Source organism: Salmo salar, chromosome ssa03 (genome assembly GCF_905237065.1).
Source record: "Salmo salar chromosome ssa03, Ssal_v3.1, whole genome shotgun sequence".
Classification (NCBI taxonomy): Eukaryota; Metazoa; Chordata; class Actinopteri; order Salmoniformes; family Salmonidae; genus Salmo; species Salmo salar.
In genome coordinates, this window is record NC_059444.1 from 94,205,626 (window position 1) to 94,224,383 (window position 18,758).

The window sequence follows — 18,758 nt, forward strand, 5'->3', positions numbered from 1 at the left end:
CATGGTAGCAGGGTGGAAGTCTTTTCTTGGTAGCAGGGTGGAAGTCTTTTCATGGTAGCAGGGTGGAAGTCTTTTTCGTGGTAGCAGGGTGGAAGTCTCTTCGTGGTAGCAGGATGGAAGTCTTTTAGTAGTAGAAGCTTTTTCTATCACTCCCTTCAGTCCTGTGGCCACCCTTTCCTGCTGTGTTCTCAGGTTGTTTGTGCCTGTGTTTATTATTATGTGGCTAGGTGAACCTAGTTGGTCCTCAGACAGAAGGTCTAGGGCGTGTTGGGTGTTTGGACACCAGAGTCTAGACACACTATGTTTGAGAAAAAGGTATTTTTCTTGTATATATTTCCCGTTTCAGTCCATAAGGAGTACAGTCTGTGTCTTGTGTATGTCTTTAGTGGGTGTGGGGGTTGTCAGGAGGGCTATCAGGGTGGCTGACAGGGGGGGTGGCTCAGAGGGGGTGGGATCCCCTGGGCTTGGGGTTCTTCATTTGTCTGTTCTGCTGTGATGTCGACGCTATGGTCAGGGTCTGGTGTGGACTGTTCTGCTGTGGTGTCAACACTATGGTCTGGTGTGGACTGTTCTGCTGTGGTGTCAACACTATGGTCAGGGTCTGGTGTGGACTGTTCTGCTGTGGTGTCAACACTATGGTCAGGGTCTGGTGTGGACTGTTCTGCTGTGGTGTCAACACTATGGTCTGGTGTGGACTGTTCTGCTGTGGTGTCAACACTATGGTCAGGGTCTGGTGTGGACTGTTCTGCTGTGGTGTCAACACTATGGTCTGGTGTGGACTGTTCTGCTGTGGTGTCAACACTATGGTCAGGGTCTGGTGTGGACTGTTCTGCTGTGGTGTCAACACTATGGTCTGGTGTGGACTGTTCTGCTGTGGTGTCAACACTATGGTCAGGGTCTGGTGTGGACTGTTCTGCTGTGGTGTCAACACTATGGTCAGGGTCTGGTGTGGACTGTTCTGCTGTGGTGTCAACACTATGGTCTGGTGTGGACTGTTCTGCTGTTGACGCTATGGTCAGGGTCTGGTGTGGACTGTTCTGCTGTGGTGTCAACACTATGGTCTGGTGTGGACTGTTCTGCTGTGGTGTTGACACTATGGTCAGGGTCTGGTGTGGACTGTTCTGCTGTGGTGTCGACACTATGGTCAGGGTCTGGTGTGGACTGTTCTGCTGTGGTGTCGACACTATGGTCAGGGTCTGGTGTGAACTGTTCTACTGTGGTGTCGAAACTTTTGCTGGGAGCTGAGGTGGGCTGTTCTGCTGGCTTCTCTGTGAGGATGGCCACCTCTCTAGTGGGTTGTTCTCTGTCACACGCCATCCCCCTCACCCTCTCCTCCAGTAGTCTGATCCTCTCCTCCATCCCCCTCACCCTCTCCTCCAGCAGTCTGATTCTCTCCTCCATCCCCCTCACTGTCACAGAAAATGTCGTATTCTTCGGCGAATATGTCGCATGGGAGAGAGAAGGATCAAGGCGCAGCGGGATTGTGGACACTCATGTTTATTACTGACAAAACATGTAAGGCATCCACTTGAAAAACAACACTAGACAGTACTCACGACATGGACAGTCTTGCAGGCTATACAAAACGCAGTGCAAAATCAATTCCCCACAACCCCAAAGAAAAACACACACACCTATATAGGACTTCCAATCAAAGGCAACTATACACACCTGCCTTCAATTGGAAGTCCCAATCACCAACACAACATTTAACAAACACAAACCACCTGCCACATCCTGACCAAGACTAAGCAATACACCCTCTGCTGGTCAGGACGTGACAGTACCCCCCCCCCCCTCAAGGTGCAGACCCCAGGATGCACCTAAAAAAAAGAAAAACACAAGAAAATCCCCAATACCCCAACAAAACCAACAAACAATAACCCCTAAACAATAAGGGAGGGAAGGGAGGGTGGCTGCCGTCACAGACGGCACTGTGCTACACCCTCCCTCCCCAACCCACCTATCCTGGAGGTGGCTCAGGTGCAGGACGTGGACTTCGTTCCACCTTTGGCGTCGCCCACTTCGGTGGCGCCGCTAGCTGCGCCGGGCAGACGTGCCACTCGGGCTGACCCTGGCAGACGGACCACTCCGGCTGGGCCGGAGGACAGGAGGGCCCCTCGGGCTGGGCCGGAGGACAGGAGGGCCCCTCGGGCTGGGCCGGAGGACCGGAGGGCCGCTCCGGCGGCTCCTGACGGGCAGTCGGGCCGCTCCGGCGGCTCCTGACGGGCAGTCGGGCCGCTCCGGCGGCTCCTGACGGGCAGTCGGGCCGCTCCGGCGGCTTACGACTGGCGGGCCGCTCCGGCGACTTACGACTGGCGGGCAGCTCCGGCGACTTACGACTGGCGGGCCGCTCCGGCGACTTACGACTGGCGGGCCGCTCCGGCGACTTACGACTGGCGGGCCGCTCCGGCGACTTACGACTGGCGGGCCGCTCCGGCGACTTACGACTGGCGGGCAGCTCCGGCGACTTACGACTGGCGGGCCGCTCCGGCGACTTACGACTGGCGGGCAGCTCGCCGCTCGGCGACTTACGACTGGCGGGCAGCTCCGGCGACTTACGACTGGCGGGCAGCTCCGGCGACTTACGACTGGCGGGCAGCTCCGGCGACTTACGACTGGCGGGCAGCTCCGGCGACTGACGACTGGCGGGCAGCTCCGGCGACTGACGACTGGCGGGCAGCTCCGGCGACTGTTGACTGGCGGGCAGCTCCGGCGACTGTTGACTGGCGGGCAGCTCCGGCGACTGTTGACTGGCGGGCAGCTCCGGCGACTGTTGACTGGCGGGCAGCTCTGGTGACTGTTGACTGGCGGGCAGCTCTGGTGACTGGCGGGCAGCTCTGGTGACTGTTGAATGGCGGGCAGCTCTGGTGACTGTTGACTGGCGGGCAGCTCTGGTGACTGTTGACTGGCGGGCAGCTCTGGTGACTGTTGGCTGGCACTCCAGTCTTGCCCCGTCAAACAGCCCTTGTGCCCCCCCCTAAAAAAATCTTGGGGGTGCCTCTCGGTCTCCCTTACCCGTCGTGTTCCCCAGTCCTCGCCAGACTTCTTCCGCTGCTTGGTCCTGGTTTGGTGGGGAATTCTGTCACAGAAAATGTCGTACTCTTCGGCGAATATGTCGCATGGGAGAGAGAAGGACCAAGGCGCAGCGGGATTGTGGACACTCATGTTTATTACTGACAAAACATGTAAGGCATCCACTTGAAAAACAACACTAGACAGTACTCACGACATGGACAGTCTTGCAGGCTATACAAAACGCAGTGCAAAATCAATTCCCCACAACCCCAAAGAAAAACACACACACCTATATAGGACTTCCAATCAAAGGCAACTATACACACTTGCCTTCAATTGGAAGTCCCAATCACCAACACAACATTTAACAAACACAAACCACCTGCCACATCCTGACCAAGACTAAGCAATACGCCCTCTGCTGGTCAGGACGTGACACTCACCCTCTCCTCCAGCAGTCTGATCCTCTCCTCTAGTGCTCTGTTCTTCTCCTGCTCATGATTTTTATCATGTTGAAGTTGTCTCACCACTGTCCAGAGTGCAGATATGTCTCTCTCCACCTCCAGCCCTCTGGGTCTGGTTAAGGGGGTGTTGTTGTGCTGGACTGTTGTCTGAGTCTGTGCTGACTGGAGTGTAATCACCTGCTGTTCCAGCTCCACCTGTCTTACCTCCAGCTGGGTAAATGTATCCTTCATTTCAATGAGAGGGTAGTACTCTGTGCTGGGAGGTTAACTTGGGGTTGCTTGGAGTTGCTCGTCTGTGGGTTTATATAATGAAGAGGTCTGGTCTGACCTGCTCGGGGTATCTTTCTCAAGGGAGAGCTTCTCCTGCTGAGCTAATTCTCTGATTAGGTGAACGCCCAGCTGAAAGTGTTTGGGGTTGCCCTGTACCATTACTGTTCCAGGCTTATAGAGGTTCATATTAGCTGACTCACGCGAGTCCTCGTTGTCTAGTATCCTGAGTTTCCACCCCTCGGTAACACCCCCCTCTTAACAGAGGGGTAGTTTGCTAATATAGCACTGTGCCATGCCAGGGGATGGTCTGGTTAATAAAGCACTGTGCCATGCCAGGAGATGGTCTGGTTAATATAGCACTGTGCCATGCCAGGGGATGGTCTGGTTAATATAGCACTGTGCCATGCCAGGGGATGGTCTGGTTAATATAGCACTGTTCCATGCCAGGGGATGGTCTGGTTAATATAGCACTGTGCCATGCCAGGGGATGGTCTGTGTTAATATAGCACTGTGCCATGCCAGGGATGGTCTGGTTAATATAGCACTGTGCCATGCCAGGGGATGGTCTGGTTAATATAGCACTGTGCCTTGCCAGGGGATGGTCTGGTTAATATAGCACTGTGCCATGCCAGGGGATGGTCTGGTTAATATAGCACTGTGCCATGCCAGGGGATGGTCTGGTTAATATAGCACTGTGCCATGCCAGGGGATGGTCTGGTTAATATAGCACTGTGCCATGCCAGGGGATGGTCTGGTTAATATAGCACTGTGCCAGGGGATGGTCTGGTTAATATAGCACTGTGCCAGGGGATGGTCTGGTTAATATAGCACTGTGCCATGCCAGGGGATGGTCTGGTTAATATAGCACTGTGCCATGCCAGGGGATGGTCTGGTTAATATAGCACTGTGCCATGCCAGGGGATGGTCTGGTTAATATAACACTGTGCCAGGGGATGGTCTGGTTAATATAGCACTGTGCCAGGGGATGGTCTGGTTAATATAGCACTGTGCCATGCCAGGGGATGGTCTGGTTAATATAGCACTGTGTCATGCCAGGGGATGGTCTGGTTAATATAGCACTGTGCCATGCCAGGGGATGGTCTGGTTAATATAGCACTGTGCCAGGGGATGGTCTGTGTGGAAGATGAGGTTGCTGATGTTCCCATTTTTATAATAGTCAACAAAAAGTGTCTCTTGATTTTCCATAAGGAGCTTCATTTTGTACTCTTTTCTTGTCTTATTATTCTTTACATACAGAGGTTACTGTATTTTAATTACCTCTGAACAGCAGGAGGCAGCTTCTAAGGCCTCTCCATTTGTAGTAGTTTGACTGAATAAGACTTTCCCTCAACAGTACACATGTAGTAGTTTGACTGAATAAGACTTTCCCTCAACAGTACACATGTAGTAGTTTGACTGAATAAGACTTTCCCTCAACAGTACACCTGTAGTAGTTTGACTGAATAAGACTTTTCCTCAACAGTACACCTGTAGTAGTTTGACTGAATAAGACTTTTCCTCAACAGTACACCTGTAGTAGTTTGACTGAATAAGACTTTTCCTCAACAGTACACCTGTAGTAGTTTGATTGAACAAGGAACATGTTGACACCTGTTTTCTGGTTTAAATCTATCACAAATGTTGTAAATCTTTAGTGAGCATATTGTTTGGAGATCAGACACACTTCACAGAAAGTATTTCGTTTACTGCATATTTTTACAAAATACAAAATTTGTAGGGGCAGCAAGAATATCCAAATAGACTTGTCTCTCTTGTCCCTTGAGAAGTTGAGTTTTACATAGGCTTACAATTATAGGTAGAATTATTGCTGTAATCTCAATGGATAAAAAACGTATTCAGTATCAGAACAAACCGAATAAATATGATTTCTTCGTGCATGCTTTCATAAATAATCTAGTGTGTTGGCAGTACAAAAAAGGCCTTTCCCTTTAAGGTAGTTAAGGTGACGTATATACCAGAACGAGGCAGAGATTGGTCCAAACCTGATTCCGGTAGGGCAGCCGTCCAACTAAGGACCGAGGGGGAAAAACAGAGACGAAGAACTGTCAGTTTCCGAAATAAAGACAGCATTTCAATCTGGTTTGGTAAGAGGTTTGTCTTAATTTTGTTCTAAATAATCGCGATGTATGTGTTGGAGCGATGCATGTATGAGGATATTGCTTTTTTATAAGCTGTATCTCGCCGTCTTCCCGTTTGTTATGATAACGCAAGTTGGCTAACGTTACTAGCAAGATAGCTAGGTTTCCAAGATGGCTGTTTTTATGAAAATGCCTCTGCGGGCCTTTTAGCTAACGTTAATCGTTTCAGAATTTCTCAGAATATTAATTATCTGTGCTTTCCAAACAGTTATTAATAATTAAATCCATTATTACTGAATATTAAGCAAGGGTCCGCTGCGAGCTACAGACGAATGGTTGCCTGCACTCGAAAGACACAGCTAACTACCATTAGCTAGCTAGCATTTCACTTTGGTGTTTATTGTGACAGTAGTTTTGTCGTACGGTACAAGTTACTAAGTAGTTAGTTAGGTAGCTTGCCAACACTCCAGTTTACATTATCTATGTAGGTAGTTGCATCTTTGTTTGTTTGCCCTTGTATGTGATCAATTTAATTTTGATAATTGACAGTCCCAAATTGATTAATTTATGGGTATTATGGACATCTCTCTCCAAGTCATCATGTTTTGTCAATGTTTAATTCTCATTTTCAGTATACAGTAGGGTCACACACACACACACACACACACACACACACCATAAATCAGGTTATGAAAAATTCCGTCGCACCCTGGTGTCACATGCCTGTCTGCTGCTGTCATGGTTTTGTAGCGTTCTCCCTCTCTAACTAACGTTAGCTATATAAGGAGAGTTGGCGAATGTGGCGATCTAGACTGGTTCTGGTTGCCACATAATGCATTGCAATGTCCGTTGAATGCTACTGAGAGTTTAGTCCGTTGGTTCAGCGGTGTGGTCTACTGCTATCCTGAGATTTTGAGTTGGGATGATACAATGGAGCTTTGTGTCAAGTCTTTGTCTCTCCCCCTTTCTCTTTCGCTCTGTGGAAAATAAATACATTTGGGTTGTATTTACAATGGTGTTTGTTCTTCACTGGTTGCCCTTGTGGCAACAGGTCACAAATCTTGCTACTGTGGTATTTCACCCAATAGATATGGGAGTTTATCCACCCTCGCTCTAAACCAATAATGTTTTGTCCTCTCTCGCCACTTTTCACAACCGTGTTAAGTTTCTCTCCCTCCCTCACTCTGTTTATCATTATGCTCTTTTTTTCCTCTACACCCTCATGTTCTCTTCTCACTGTCCTCTGTTTCTACTTATCTCTATCTATCTATCAAACACTACCCCCTCTCTCCTACTACACCGGCTTTTCTGTTTCTCTCTCTTTCCGTTTCTCTCTCTTTCTGTTTATAAAACACTACCCCCTTTCTCCTGCTACACTGGCTTTTCTGTTTCTCTCTTTCTGTTTATAAAACACTACCCCCTTTCTCCTGCTACACCTGTCTCCCTGTGCATGTGTTTTCTCTGTGTTTATCTGTCTGTGTCCCCAGGTCAATAGGTTGTGAGTGTGATGGCGTCGGGCAGTACGAGCAGTGAGGAGGAGAGGAGTCTGAGGGAGTGTGAGCTGTATGTGCAGAAACATAACATTCAACAGCTGCTGAAGGACTGCATCGTACAGCTATGTACCTCCCGGCCAGACAGACCCATGGCCTTCCTCAGAGAGTACTTCGAGAGGCTGGAGAAGGTGAGTCTGGGTGGGCAGGGTCCTATGTGTGTGTGTGTGCTGATATTTGTAAACAAAGGCAAGTATCCATCTCAGTGGACAGAAAAGTCCAATCCTACTTTGCTCTAATGGTATACAGCAATAAAACTCTATTATATTCTCTGTTCCCCACTAGAAGGGTATACAGTAACAGAGCTCTATTCTACTGTTCCCCACTAAGAAGGTAAATACTGCTATATTCTATACTGTTCTACAACTACAGTGTATTCAGACCCCTTGACTATTTCCACATTTTGTTACATTACAGCCTTATTCTAATATGGATTAAATATCAATCTACACACAATACCCCGTAATGACATCACAATTAGAGGTCGACCGATTAATCGGAATGGCCGATTAATTAGGGCCGATTTCAAGTTTTCATAACAATCGGAAATTGGTATTTTTGGACACCGATTTGGGCGATTAAAAAATAATAATAATATATTTTTTAAATTATTATTATTTTTTAAGACCTTTATTTTACTAGGCAAGTCAGATAAGAACACATTCTTATTTTCAATGACGGCCTAGGAACGTTGGGTTTAACTGCCTTGTTCGGGGGCAGAAAGACAGATTTTTACCTTGTCAGCTCAGGGATTCAATCTTGCAACCTTACGGTTAACTAGTCCAACGCTCTAACCACCTGCTTTACATTGCACTCCATGAGGTTACGCGAATGCAGTAAGAAGCCAAGGTATGTTGCTAGCTAGCATTAAACTTATCTTATAAAAAACAATCAATCAATCATAATCACTAGTTAACTACACATGGTTGATGATATTACTAGTTTATCTAGCCTGTCCTGCGTTGCATATAATCGCTTAGGTACACAACCATAAACATCAATGCCTTTCTTAAAATCAATACACAAGTATATATTTTTAAACCTGCATATTTAGTTAATATTGCCTGCTAACATGAATTTCTTTTAACTAGGGAAAATGTGTCACTTCTCTTGCAAACAGAGTTGGGGTATATGCAGCAGTTTGGGCCGCCTGGCTCGTTGCGAACTGTGAAGACTATTTCTTCCTAACAAAGACAGCTGACTTCGCCAAACGGGGGATGATTTAACAAAAGCGCATTTGCGAAAAAAGCACAATCGTTGCACGACTGTACCTGACCATAAACATCAATGCCTTTCTTAAAATCAATACACAGAAGTGTATATTTTTAAACCTGCATATTTAGCTAAATGAAATCCAGGTTAGCAGGCAATATTAACCAGTTGAAATTGTGTCATTTTGCGTTCATTGCACGCAGTGAGGGTATATGCAACACTTTGGGTAATTTGTCAGAATTTTACGTAATTATGACATAACACTGAAGGTTGTGCAATGTAACAGGAATAACATTTTGTTTTCGAGATGATAGTTTCCGGATTCGACCATATTAATGACCTAAGGCTCGTGTTTCTGTGTGTTATGTTATAATTAAGCCTATGATTTGATAGAGCAGTCTGACTGAGCGATGGTAGGCAGCAGCAGGCTCGTAAGCATTCATTCAAAATAGCACTTTTGTGCGTTTTGCCAGCAGCCCTTCGCAATGCATTGCGCTGTTTATGACTTCAAGCCTATCAACTCCCAAGATTAGGCTGGTGTAACCCATGTGAAATGGCTAGCTAGTTAGCCGGGTGCACGCTAATAGCGTTTCAAACATCACTTGCTCTGAGACTTGGAGTAGTTTTTTCCCTTCCTCTACATGGGTAACGCTGCTTCGAGGGTGGCTGTTGTCAATGTGTTCCTGGTTCGAGCCCAGGTAGGAGCGAGGAGAGGGACGGAAGCTATACTGTTACACTGGCAATACTAAAGTACCTATAAGAACATCCAATAGTCAAAGGTACATGAAATACAAATCGTATAGAGAGAAATAGTCCTATAATTCCTATAACTTCAACCTAAAACTTCTTACCTGGGAATATTGAAGACTCATGTTAAAAGGAACCACCAGCTTTCATATGTTCTCATGTTCTGAGCAAGGAACTTAAACGTTAGCTTTCTTACATGGCAGATATTGCACTTTTACTTTCTTATCCAACACTTTGTTTTTGCATTATTTAAACCAAATTGAACATGTTTCATTATTTATTTGAGGCTAAATTGATTTTATTGATGTATTATATTAAGTTAAAATAAGTGTTCAGTATTGTTGTAATTGTCATTATTACAAATAAATAAAAAAAAATTGGCGGATTAACCGGTATCGGCTTTTTTTGGTCCTCCAATAATCGGTATCGGCGTTGAAAAATCATAATCGGTCGACCTCTAATCACAATACCCCGTAATGACATCACAATACCCCAAAATGAAAAGGCAAAAATTTTGCAAATGTATAAAAAACAGATACCTTATTTACATAAGTATTCAGACCCTTTGCTATGAGACTCGAAATTGAGCTCGGGTGCATCCTGTTTCTGTTGATTATCCTTGAGTTGTTTCTACAACTTGATTGGAGAAAATGTTGTAAAATGAAATTGATTGGGCATGATTTGAAAAGGCACACACCTGTCTATATAAGTCCCACAGTTGACAGTGCATGTCAGAGCAAAAACCAAGCCATGAGGTTGAAGGAATTGTCCATAGAGCTCGAAGACAGGATTGTGTTGAGGCACAAAGGGTACCAAAATATTTCTGCAGCGTTGAAGGTCCCCAAGAACACAGTGGCCTCCATCATTATTAAATGGAAGAAGTTTGGAATCACCAAGACTCATCCTAGAGATGGCCGCCCGGCCAAAATGAGCAATCGGGAGAGAAGTGCCTTGGTCGGGGAGGTGACCTAGAACCCGAGTTCCTCTGTGGAGATGGGAGAACCTTCTAGAAGGACAACCATCTGTGCAGCACTCCACCAATCAGCCTTTCTGGTAGAGTGGCCAGATGGAAGCCGCTCCTCAGTAAAAGGCACATGACATCCCGCTTGGAGTTTGCCAAAAGGTACGTAAAGGCCTGTCAGACCTTGAGAAACAAGATTCTCTGGTCTGATGAAACCAAGATGGAACTCTTTGGCCTGAATGCCAAGTGTCACATCTGGAGGAAACCTGCCACCATCCCTACGGTGAAGCATGGTGGTGGCAGCATCATGCTGTGGGGATGTTTTTCAGCGGCAGGGACTGGGAGACTAGTCAGGATCGAGGGGAAAGCTGAACGAAGCAAAGTACAGAGATCCTTGATGGAAACCTGCTCCAGAGTGCTCAGGACCTCAGACTGGGGCGACGGTTCACCTTCCAACAGGACAACGGCCCTAAGCACACAGCCAAGACAACGCAGGAGTGGATTCGGGACAAGTCTCTGAATGTCCTTGAGTGGGCCAGCCAGAGCCCGGACTAGACCCTGATTTAACATCTTTGGAGAGACCTGAAAATAACTGTGCAGCGACGCTCCTCATCCAACCTGACAGAGCTTGAGAGGATCTGCAGAGAGTCAGGGGGTCTGAATACTTTCTGAATGCACTGTATCAGGGCTCTACACTGACCTTTTTTACAAGGAGCACGTGTGCGCCTAAGTTGGAAAAATGTCGGCGCACACAAAGAAATTTAGGAGCACAATGAAACATTGGAGGTAATAAGAGTCCTAGAATCCTTCATTTTTCTAGGTGTGCAGGTGCTCCTAAATAAGAGAGGGAGAGATGCTGCTCTTGCTTTTCACAAAAGTGGAGCTTTACGTCTGTAGCTTGTTGTTGGCCAATCATAAGTCCTCAAAGCGCCAATAGACTATGGTCATAGAGCCTCGCTCTGTGTGGGGCAAAACTTAGGAGATATTTACTCAACGGAAGACTGAATTAAAAGTTACTTCATGTTCTGCTACTTCATATTCTGAATGGAGTTGTTGTTTGTAAATGTAGGATGAGAAAGCACACGCAGCCTCAGTTAGCCTAGCTAGCTGAACTAGCTTCTCCCGGGTTTGATGCAGTGAAGACGGGTACTACATAATCCTAGTTGATGATAAATAACCCCCCCCCCCACTCTCGCGCTTTATCAACTCCGGTTAATAAAGAAACTTAAATGGCTTTTCAGCTGCTTCCCTCACTCGGATCGGACCGTCTCTGGATCTGACCAGGTCTATAGGGAATGTGTGTAGTTATTTTCGGGTCCGTTCAGTACGGACCTCTGTATTAGTGTCTATGTATATCGGGTCTGGGTGGGTAAGCCCCAGGTCCATTCTGGACCGTGAAGATCTCTGTTCTATTCTACTATAACTGAATCCCCCCCCCACCAGGAGGAGGCTAAGCAGAACCTACAGCTGCAGAAGTCCAACTCTCGCTCCGACTCCCGCGAGGATGAGGTGTCTCCTCCCATGAATCCCGTGGTGAAGGGGCGGCGGCGGCGCGGTGCCATCAGCGCCGAGGTCTACACAGAGGAAGACGCCGCCTCCTACGTCAGAAAGGTCAGGGGGGGTCAGCCCTCAGCCAATCACGCATCGCTACAGGTGCACCTGACCCTACAGTTATTACTACCTACTTCTTCTAGGCTACTTCCTGATCATCCACCCTTTTCCACAAGTGTCACCTTGCACATTACCCATCCTGCATTTAAAAGCATAGGATTGGGGTAAGCATTGGTTTTACCATGGTAAAGTCCATGCAGATAAAGTGTGGGAGTGTACACTTCAGGAGAAGGGTGGAGAATCGGGCCTCGGCCACTACTTCAATCTTATCAATATAATTTTAACGATTGAAGGCAGTTTGCTTGTGATCAATGAAGCTGTACCTTCTGCCTCTGCAGGTTATTCCTAAAGACTACAAAACGATGGCCGCCCTGGCTAAAGCCATTGAGAAGAACGTGCTGTTTGCCCACCTGGACGACAACGAGAGAAGGTACAGCTGTTCACGGATTGTGTGTTAAACAATAGTGTACTACTGGTGCTGTGAAATGAAAGTATGATATAATGTTGATCCAGTCATTGTGTCCACCACCTCCACTCTTCACAGTGACATCTTTGACGCCATGTTTTCTGTTACCTACATCGCCGGGGAGACGGTCATTCAGCAAGGTACGCCATTTTACCTTTCTACTTTGACATGAAGTCATGGAAGTTTTTAATGGCCACGTGGCCTGTCCAGGAAGATCTCCTGGCTGTAGTTTCAACATGATTACATGACCATCATTACTGCTGGATCAGAATGTCTCACAGCTGTTGTTTCCCACTAGGTGACGAGGGAGATAACTTCTACGTCATTGACCAGGGAGAGATGGATGTACGTCCCTGTTTTCTGTCTGCACGCTAGGTCAACTGTTGTGTACAGTAGGGAAGACGGACTACCTGTCCATGGTCTATAGTGGTAGATGGGTAGTCTGTACACAACATACCTATGGTCTATAGTGGTAGATAGGTAGTCTGTACACAACATACCTATGGTCTATAGTGGTAGATAGGTAGTCTGTACACAACATACCTATGGTCTATAGTGGTAGATAGGTAGTCTGTACACAACATACCTATGGTCTATAGTGGTAGATAGGTAGTCTGTACACAACATACCTATGGTCTATAGTGGTAGATAGGTAGTCTGTACACAACATACCTATGGTCTATAGTGGTAGATAGGTAGTCTGTACACAACATACCTATGGTCTATAGTGGTAGATGGGTAGTCTGTACACAACATACCTATGGTCTATAGTGGTAGATAGGTAGTCTGTACACAACATACCTATGGTCTATAGTGGTAGATAGGTAGTCTGTACACAACATACCTATGGTCTATAGTGGTAGATAGGTAGTCTGTACACAACATACCTATGGTCTATAGTGGTAGATAGGTAGTCTGTACACAACATACCTATGGTCTATAGTGGTAGATAGGTAGTCTGTACACAACATACCTATGGTCTATAGTGGTAGATAGGTAGTCTGTACACAACATACCTATGGTCTATAGTGGTAGATAGGTAGTCTGTACACAACATACCTATGGTCTATAGTGGTAGATGGGTAGTCTGTACACAACATACCTATGGTCTATAGTGGTAGATGGGTAGTCTGTACACAACATACCTATGGTCTATAGTGGTAGATCTGTTTGTTAAAAAGACATATTGTAAGACAAAATACACCGAAGTTAATACTGTCGAGAAAGCTATTTCCAATGGTGAGGTTGTTGCTCTCTCCCTCCCTCTTGCCTCTCGCTCTCTCTCGCGCTCACAGGTGTATGTGAACAATGAGTGGGTGACCAATATTGGGGAGGGGGGCAGCTTTGGCGAGCTAGCCCTGATCTATGGGACCCCCAGGGCCGCCACGGTCCGAGCCAAGAGCAACGTCAAACTGTGGGGCATCGACAGAGACAGTTACAGGAGGATACTCATGGTGAGGCTGGCTGACTGGCAGAATGGGTTCATTCACCTCTAGATATCATTTCATATACAATGTTATAAGGTGTTATTTTCCCTGCCAGCAACATTATTGGGAGACGTTGGTTTGAACAAATCGTCTCTATATATTTCCTGTTTACTGAGCTTCCACACTGTCAGTTCAGCCATTCAGAGGTCTCTAACAATGGTAGGAATTCCAGATGTCTGGGGCTGAATCTCAACACAGTTAGTACACATTTGGGTGTTATTATGGGACGTAACATGCTCTGTCTCTGTTTCTTTGTCGCTCTGTGTCTTTCAGGGAAGCACTTTGAGAAAGCGTAAGATGTATGAGGAATTCCTCAGCAAGGTGTCCATTTTAGGTGAGGAGTCACACATTCTACACATGACTACTCCGACCAACAAGCTGTTCAAAGAGTCGGAACAGTCTAACGACATGCTACCTACCTACCTATTTGGTCTAGGTGGCCATGTATGGAATCAAGTTGCTACAAACAAACCCAGCCTGTGATCTTTCCTGTCATTCCCCCTCTGCTGTGTTGCTGTGTGGCGCCACCCTGAGGCCAGTGTGTGTATCAACATCTGCCAGGCTGACTTTAGTGTGTCTGTGGTCCTCTACAGAGTCTCTGGACAAGTGGGAGAGGCTGACTTTAGTGTGTGTCTGTGGTCCTCTACAGAGTCTCTGGACAAGTGGGAGAGGCTGACGGTAGCTGATGCTCTGGAGACCGTTCAGTTTGAGGACGGACAGGAGATCGTGGTTCAGGGTGAACCTGGAGATGAGTTCTTCATCATCCTGGAGGTAGGATTATCTCTGCAATATGCTGTCTGTCTTTTTGGATTTTATTTAACCTTTTATTTAACTAGGCAAGTCAGTTAAGAACAAATTCTTATTTACAATGACAGCCTACACCTGCCAAACGCGGACAACGCTGGGCCAATTGTGCGCCGCCCTATGGGACTCCCAATCACGGCCGGTTGTGATACAGCCTGGAATGGAACCAGGGTCTGTAGTGACACCTCTAGTACTGAGATGCAGGGCCTTAGACCACTGTGATACAGCCTGGAATGGAACCAGGGTGTCTGTAGTGGAACCGTAATGGAACCAGGGTCTGTAGTGACTCCTCTAGTACTGAGATGCAGGGCCTTAGACCGCTGTGATACAGCCTGGAATGGAACCAGGGTCTGTAGTGACTCCTCTAGTACTGAGATGCAGGGCCTTAGACCGCTGTGATACAGCCTGGAATGGAACCAGGGTCTGTAGTGACACCTCTAGTACTGAGATGCAGGGCCTTAGACCACTGTGATACAGCCTGGAATGGAACCAGGGTCTGTAGTGACTCCTCTAGTACTGAGATGCAGGGCCTTAGACCGCTGTGATACAGCCTGGAATGGAACCAGGGTCTGTAGTGACTCCTCTAGTACTGAGATGCAGGGCCTTAGACCGCTGTGATACAGCCTGGAATGGAACCAGGGTCTGTAGTGACTCCTCTAGTACTGAGATGCAGGGTCTTAGACCGCTGTGATACAGCCTGGAATGGAACCAGGGTCTGTAGTGACTCCTCTAGTACTGAGATGCAGGGTCTTAGACCGCTGTGATACAGCCTGGAATGGAACCAGGGTCTGTAGTGACTCCTCTAGTACTGAGATGCAGGGTCTTAGACCGCTGTGATACAGCCTGGAATGGAACCAGGGTCTGTAGTGACTCCTCTAGTACTGAGATGCAGGGCCTTAGACCGCTGTGATACAGCCTGGAATGGAACCAGGGTCTGTAGTGACTCCTCTAGTACTGAGATGCAGTGCCTTAGACCGCTGTGATACAGCCTGGAATGGAACCAGGGTGTCTGTAGTGACTCCTCTAGTACTGAGATGCAGGGTCTTAGACCGCTGTGATACAGCCTGGAATGGAACCAGGGTCTGTAGTGACTCCTCTAGTACTGAGATGCAGGGTCTTAGACCGCTGTGATACAGCCTGGAATGGAACCAGGGTCTGTAGTGACTCCTCTAGTACTGAGATGCAGGGTCTTAGACCGCTGTGATACAGCCTGGAATGGAACCAGGGTCTGTAGTGACTCCTCTAGTACTGAGATGCAGGGTCTTAGACCGCTGTGATACAGCCTGGAATGGAACCAGGGTCTGTAGTGACTCCTCTAGTACTGAGATGCAGGGCCTTAGACCGCTGTGATACAGCCTGGAATGGAACCAGGGTCTGTAGTGACTCCTCTAGTACTGAGATGCAGGGTCTTAGACCGCTGCCGCCCCTCGGGAGCCAGTTAGTTTCCTTGAAAATAGAGGTGTAGGTTTACTTTTCACTTCCTGTATCGTTAGACCAGAGAGGAAGTACCCTTGAATATCTCATGGGAAATATGTTATGCCAACCTTTTCTTTTGTGTTTTATTTCTAAATGCTGTCTTTCAACTTGTAGACTTTTGTTTGCCATGCTAAGAGCTTGGGAGTTCTGTCTCTCTCTCTCTCTCTCTGTCTCTGTCTCTGTCTCTGTCTCTCTCTCGTCTCTCTCTCTGTCTCAGGGAAACAGCATCAACAAGGTATCACCATATTTTAACCTCAACTTTGGCCTGTGTTGTGCCCTCTCACCCTCACAGGTCTTCTGGGTTATGTGCTTTTTGTTCCTGAGTTTCTCTTCCTGTGTGTGTTCAGGGTTCAGCGGCTGTACTCCAGAGACGGTCAGAGAATGAAGAGTTTGTGGAGGTGGGCAGACTGGGGCCCTCGGACTATTTTGGTGAGTGCACTGACTGGACTACCTAGCCTGGTCCCAGATCAGTGGTCTCCTACGATAGCCTGGTCCCAGATCAGTGGTCTCCTACGATAGCCTGGTCCCAGATCAGTGGTCTCCTACGATAGCCTGGTTCCAGATCAGTTTGTCCTCTTACCAACTCCATTGCGGTCAGTGTGTGACATGTGACAGGGAGTTTGCATGATGGCACCAACAGCCCTGATGGTAATGATGTTGAGCTGTGTGGATCATTGTTCCTCTTCTTCCAGTGTTGTTGTTTGTAATAGTTGTCCTCTTCTCCGTCTGTCCCAGGTGAGATCGCCCTGTTGATGAACCGTCCCCGTGCTGCGACCGTGGTCTCCCGCGGCCCTCTGAAGTGTGTGAAGCTGGACCGCCCGCGGTTCGAACGCGTTCTGGGGCCCTGCTCAGACATCCTGAAGAGGAACATTCAGCAGTACAACAGCTTTGTCTCTCTCTCCGTCTGAGTCCCTCCATTCTTCTATCGCTCTATCCCTCCACTCCTTCGCCCTCTGGCTCCCCCCCCCCCTCCCGGCTCATCCCTCCTTCCTTAACAACGGGTTCCACCAATGATCTGTTTATTTTCTTCATGTTTCTAACCCTCCACCCGGGGCTCCAGATCACTTGGCTGGGACTTTGTTGTTGTTCTGGTGTTATTGTATTTGCTATGAACCCAGATTCATTTGATTTGACACGTATGCAATGAACTCTGTTGGAGGGCACAATATTTCTGTAGTATTTTAATGTCAACTATGAAGACAGGATGAGTTGTCTCTGTAGTGTTCAGACGGTAACAGGTTAGAGAGGGTCTGTTCAGACCCAGGGTTCCAATAGAATTACAATGTGGTTCCATTAGGGTTAGTTCCATTACTGTTCACCCAGTGTTCTCTCTGACACCGGGTCAAAACTAAGGCCTTGTAATGTGTGGACTAGACACACCATGAGTCTGTCCTGGTTAGGGTCCAGAAGACCTTGTAATGTGTGGACTAGACACACCATGAGTCTGTCCTGGTTAGGGTCTAGAAGACCTTGTAATGTGTGGACTAGACACACCATGAGTCTGTCCTGGTTAGGGTCCAGAAGACCTTGTAATGTGTGGACTAGACACACCATGAGTCTGTCCTGGTTAGCGTCCAGAAGACCTTGTAATGTGTGGACTAGACACACCATGAGTCTGTCCTGGTTAGGATCCAGAAGACCTTGTAATGTGTGGACTAGACACACCATGAGTCTGTCCTGGTTAGAGCCCAGAAGACCTTGTAATGTGTGGACTAGACACACCATGAGTCTGTCCTGGTTAGGTCCAGAAGATTGTAATGTGGACTAGACACACCAGAGTCTGTCCTGGTTAGGGTCCAGAAGACCTTGTAATGTGTGGACTAGACACACCATGAGTCTGTCCTGGTTAGCATCCAGAAGACCTTGTAATGTGTGGACTAGACACACCATGAGTCTGTCCTGGTTAGCATCCAGAAGACCTTGTAATGTGTGGACTAGACACACCATGAGTCTGTCCTGGTTAGCATCCAGAAGACCTTGTAATGTGTGGACTAGACACACCATGAGTCTGCTTACAATGGACATCACCCAGGGGCCATGATGTCATAAAGAAATGTTCCTTTGTGACTTGTAAGGAAGAGCGAAGGATTGAATTGGAACTGCAATTGTGTCATGACATTAAGGATATTGTGTCATGACATTAAGGATATTGTGTCATGATATTAAGGATATTGTGTCATGACATTAAGGATATTGTGTCATGATATTCCTAATGTCTGGGACAAGTCTAAAGTGGCTTATGAGGGAGGGGGGGAGACAATCTTGAGAGAAATGTTGTTTTGAATAGATATCCACCAAAGGCTGATCTGTGTTGTTATACTTAACTTTTTCTAGTTGTTTTCTGGAATGTTCTTTGAGGGTACTAAGAAGCTGTGGTTTCTACACCATGAGGTTGATGTTGAGGGTCCAGTGGTGCGACTGCTCTCTCCCTATTGGAAGTTTTTCTATCTCTCTCTACCCCCCTTTCTCTCTCTTTCCCATCTTGTCCCCCCCTGTTGTTGGGATAGATCTTATACGTGTCATTGTGTCTGGGTGTGTTAAAATGCTCCCTTCAGGAAAGGGAAAACAACTTGTAGTTGGTCACAGAAAGCAG

At 47.2% G+C, this 18,758-nt stretch overlaps 1 protein-coding gene across 3 annotated transcripts; it reads left to right on the plus strand.

Annotated features, from left to right (window-relative positions):
* Positions 1–5,744: 5,744 nt before the first annotated feature.
* On the plus strand, positions 5,745–17,902 carry LOC106606198 (cAMP-dependent protein kinase type I-alpha regulatory subunit). Of its 3 annotated transcripts, none has more exons than XM_014202328.2 (11): positions 5,745–5,857; positions 7,339–7,532; positions 11,765–11,974; positions 12,271–12,362; positions 12,477–12,538; positions 12,697–12,743; positions 13,694–13,852; positions 14,159–14,219; positions 14,535–14,656; positions 16,513–16,594; positions 16,901–17,902. In XM_014202328.2, exons 2-11 carry the CDS (start codon positions 7,359–7,361, stop codon positions 17,071–17,073), a joined length of 1,182 nt encoding a protein of 393 aa, XP_014057803.1. In that variant the 5' UTR covers positions 5,745–5,857; positions 7,339–7,358; the 3' UTR covers positions 17,074–17,902. The 3 variants fall into 3 exon arrangements, with proteins under 3 accessions (XP_014057803.1, XP_014057805.1, XP_014057804.1); XM_014202330.2 differs by having other exon boundaries at positions 11,765–11,932; XM_014202329.2 differs by having other exon boundaries at positions 5,763–5,864.
* The last annotated feature ends 856 nt before the right edge of the window (positions 17,903–18,758 follow it).

Bases quoted from the DNA above. Each gene is read 5' to 3' on its own strand.
- LOC106606198 (XM_014202328.2), top strand. From the start codon at position 7,359: ATGGCGTCGGGCAGTACGAGCAGTGAGGAGGAGAGGAGTCTGAGGGAG. The intron at 12,539-12,696 runs GTACGCCATTTT...GTTTCCCACTAG, and splicing joins GGAGACGGTCATTCAGCAAG to GTGACGAGGGAGATAACTTC. The intron at 14,657-16,512 runs GTAGGATTATCT...GTGTGTGTTCAG, and splicing joins AGTTCTTCATCATCCTGGAG to GGTTCAGCGGCTGTACTCCA.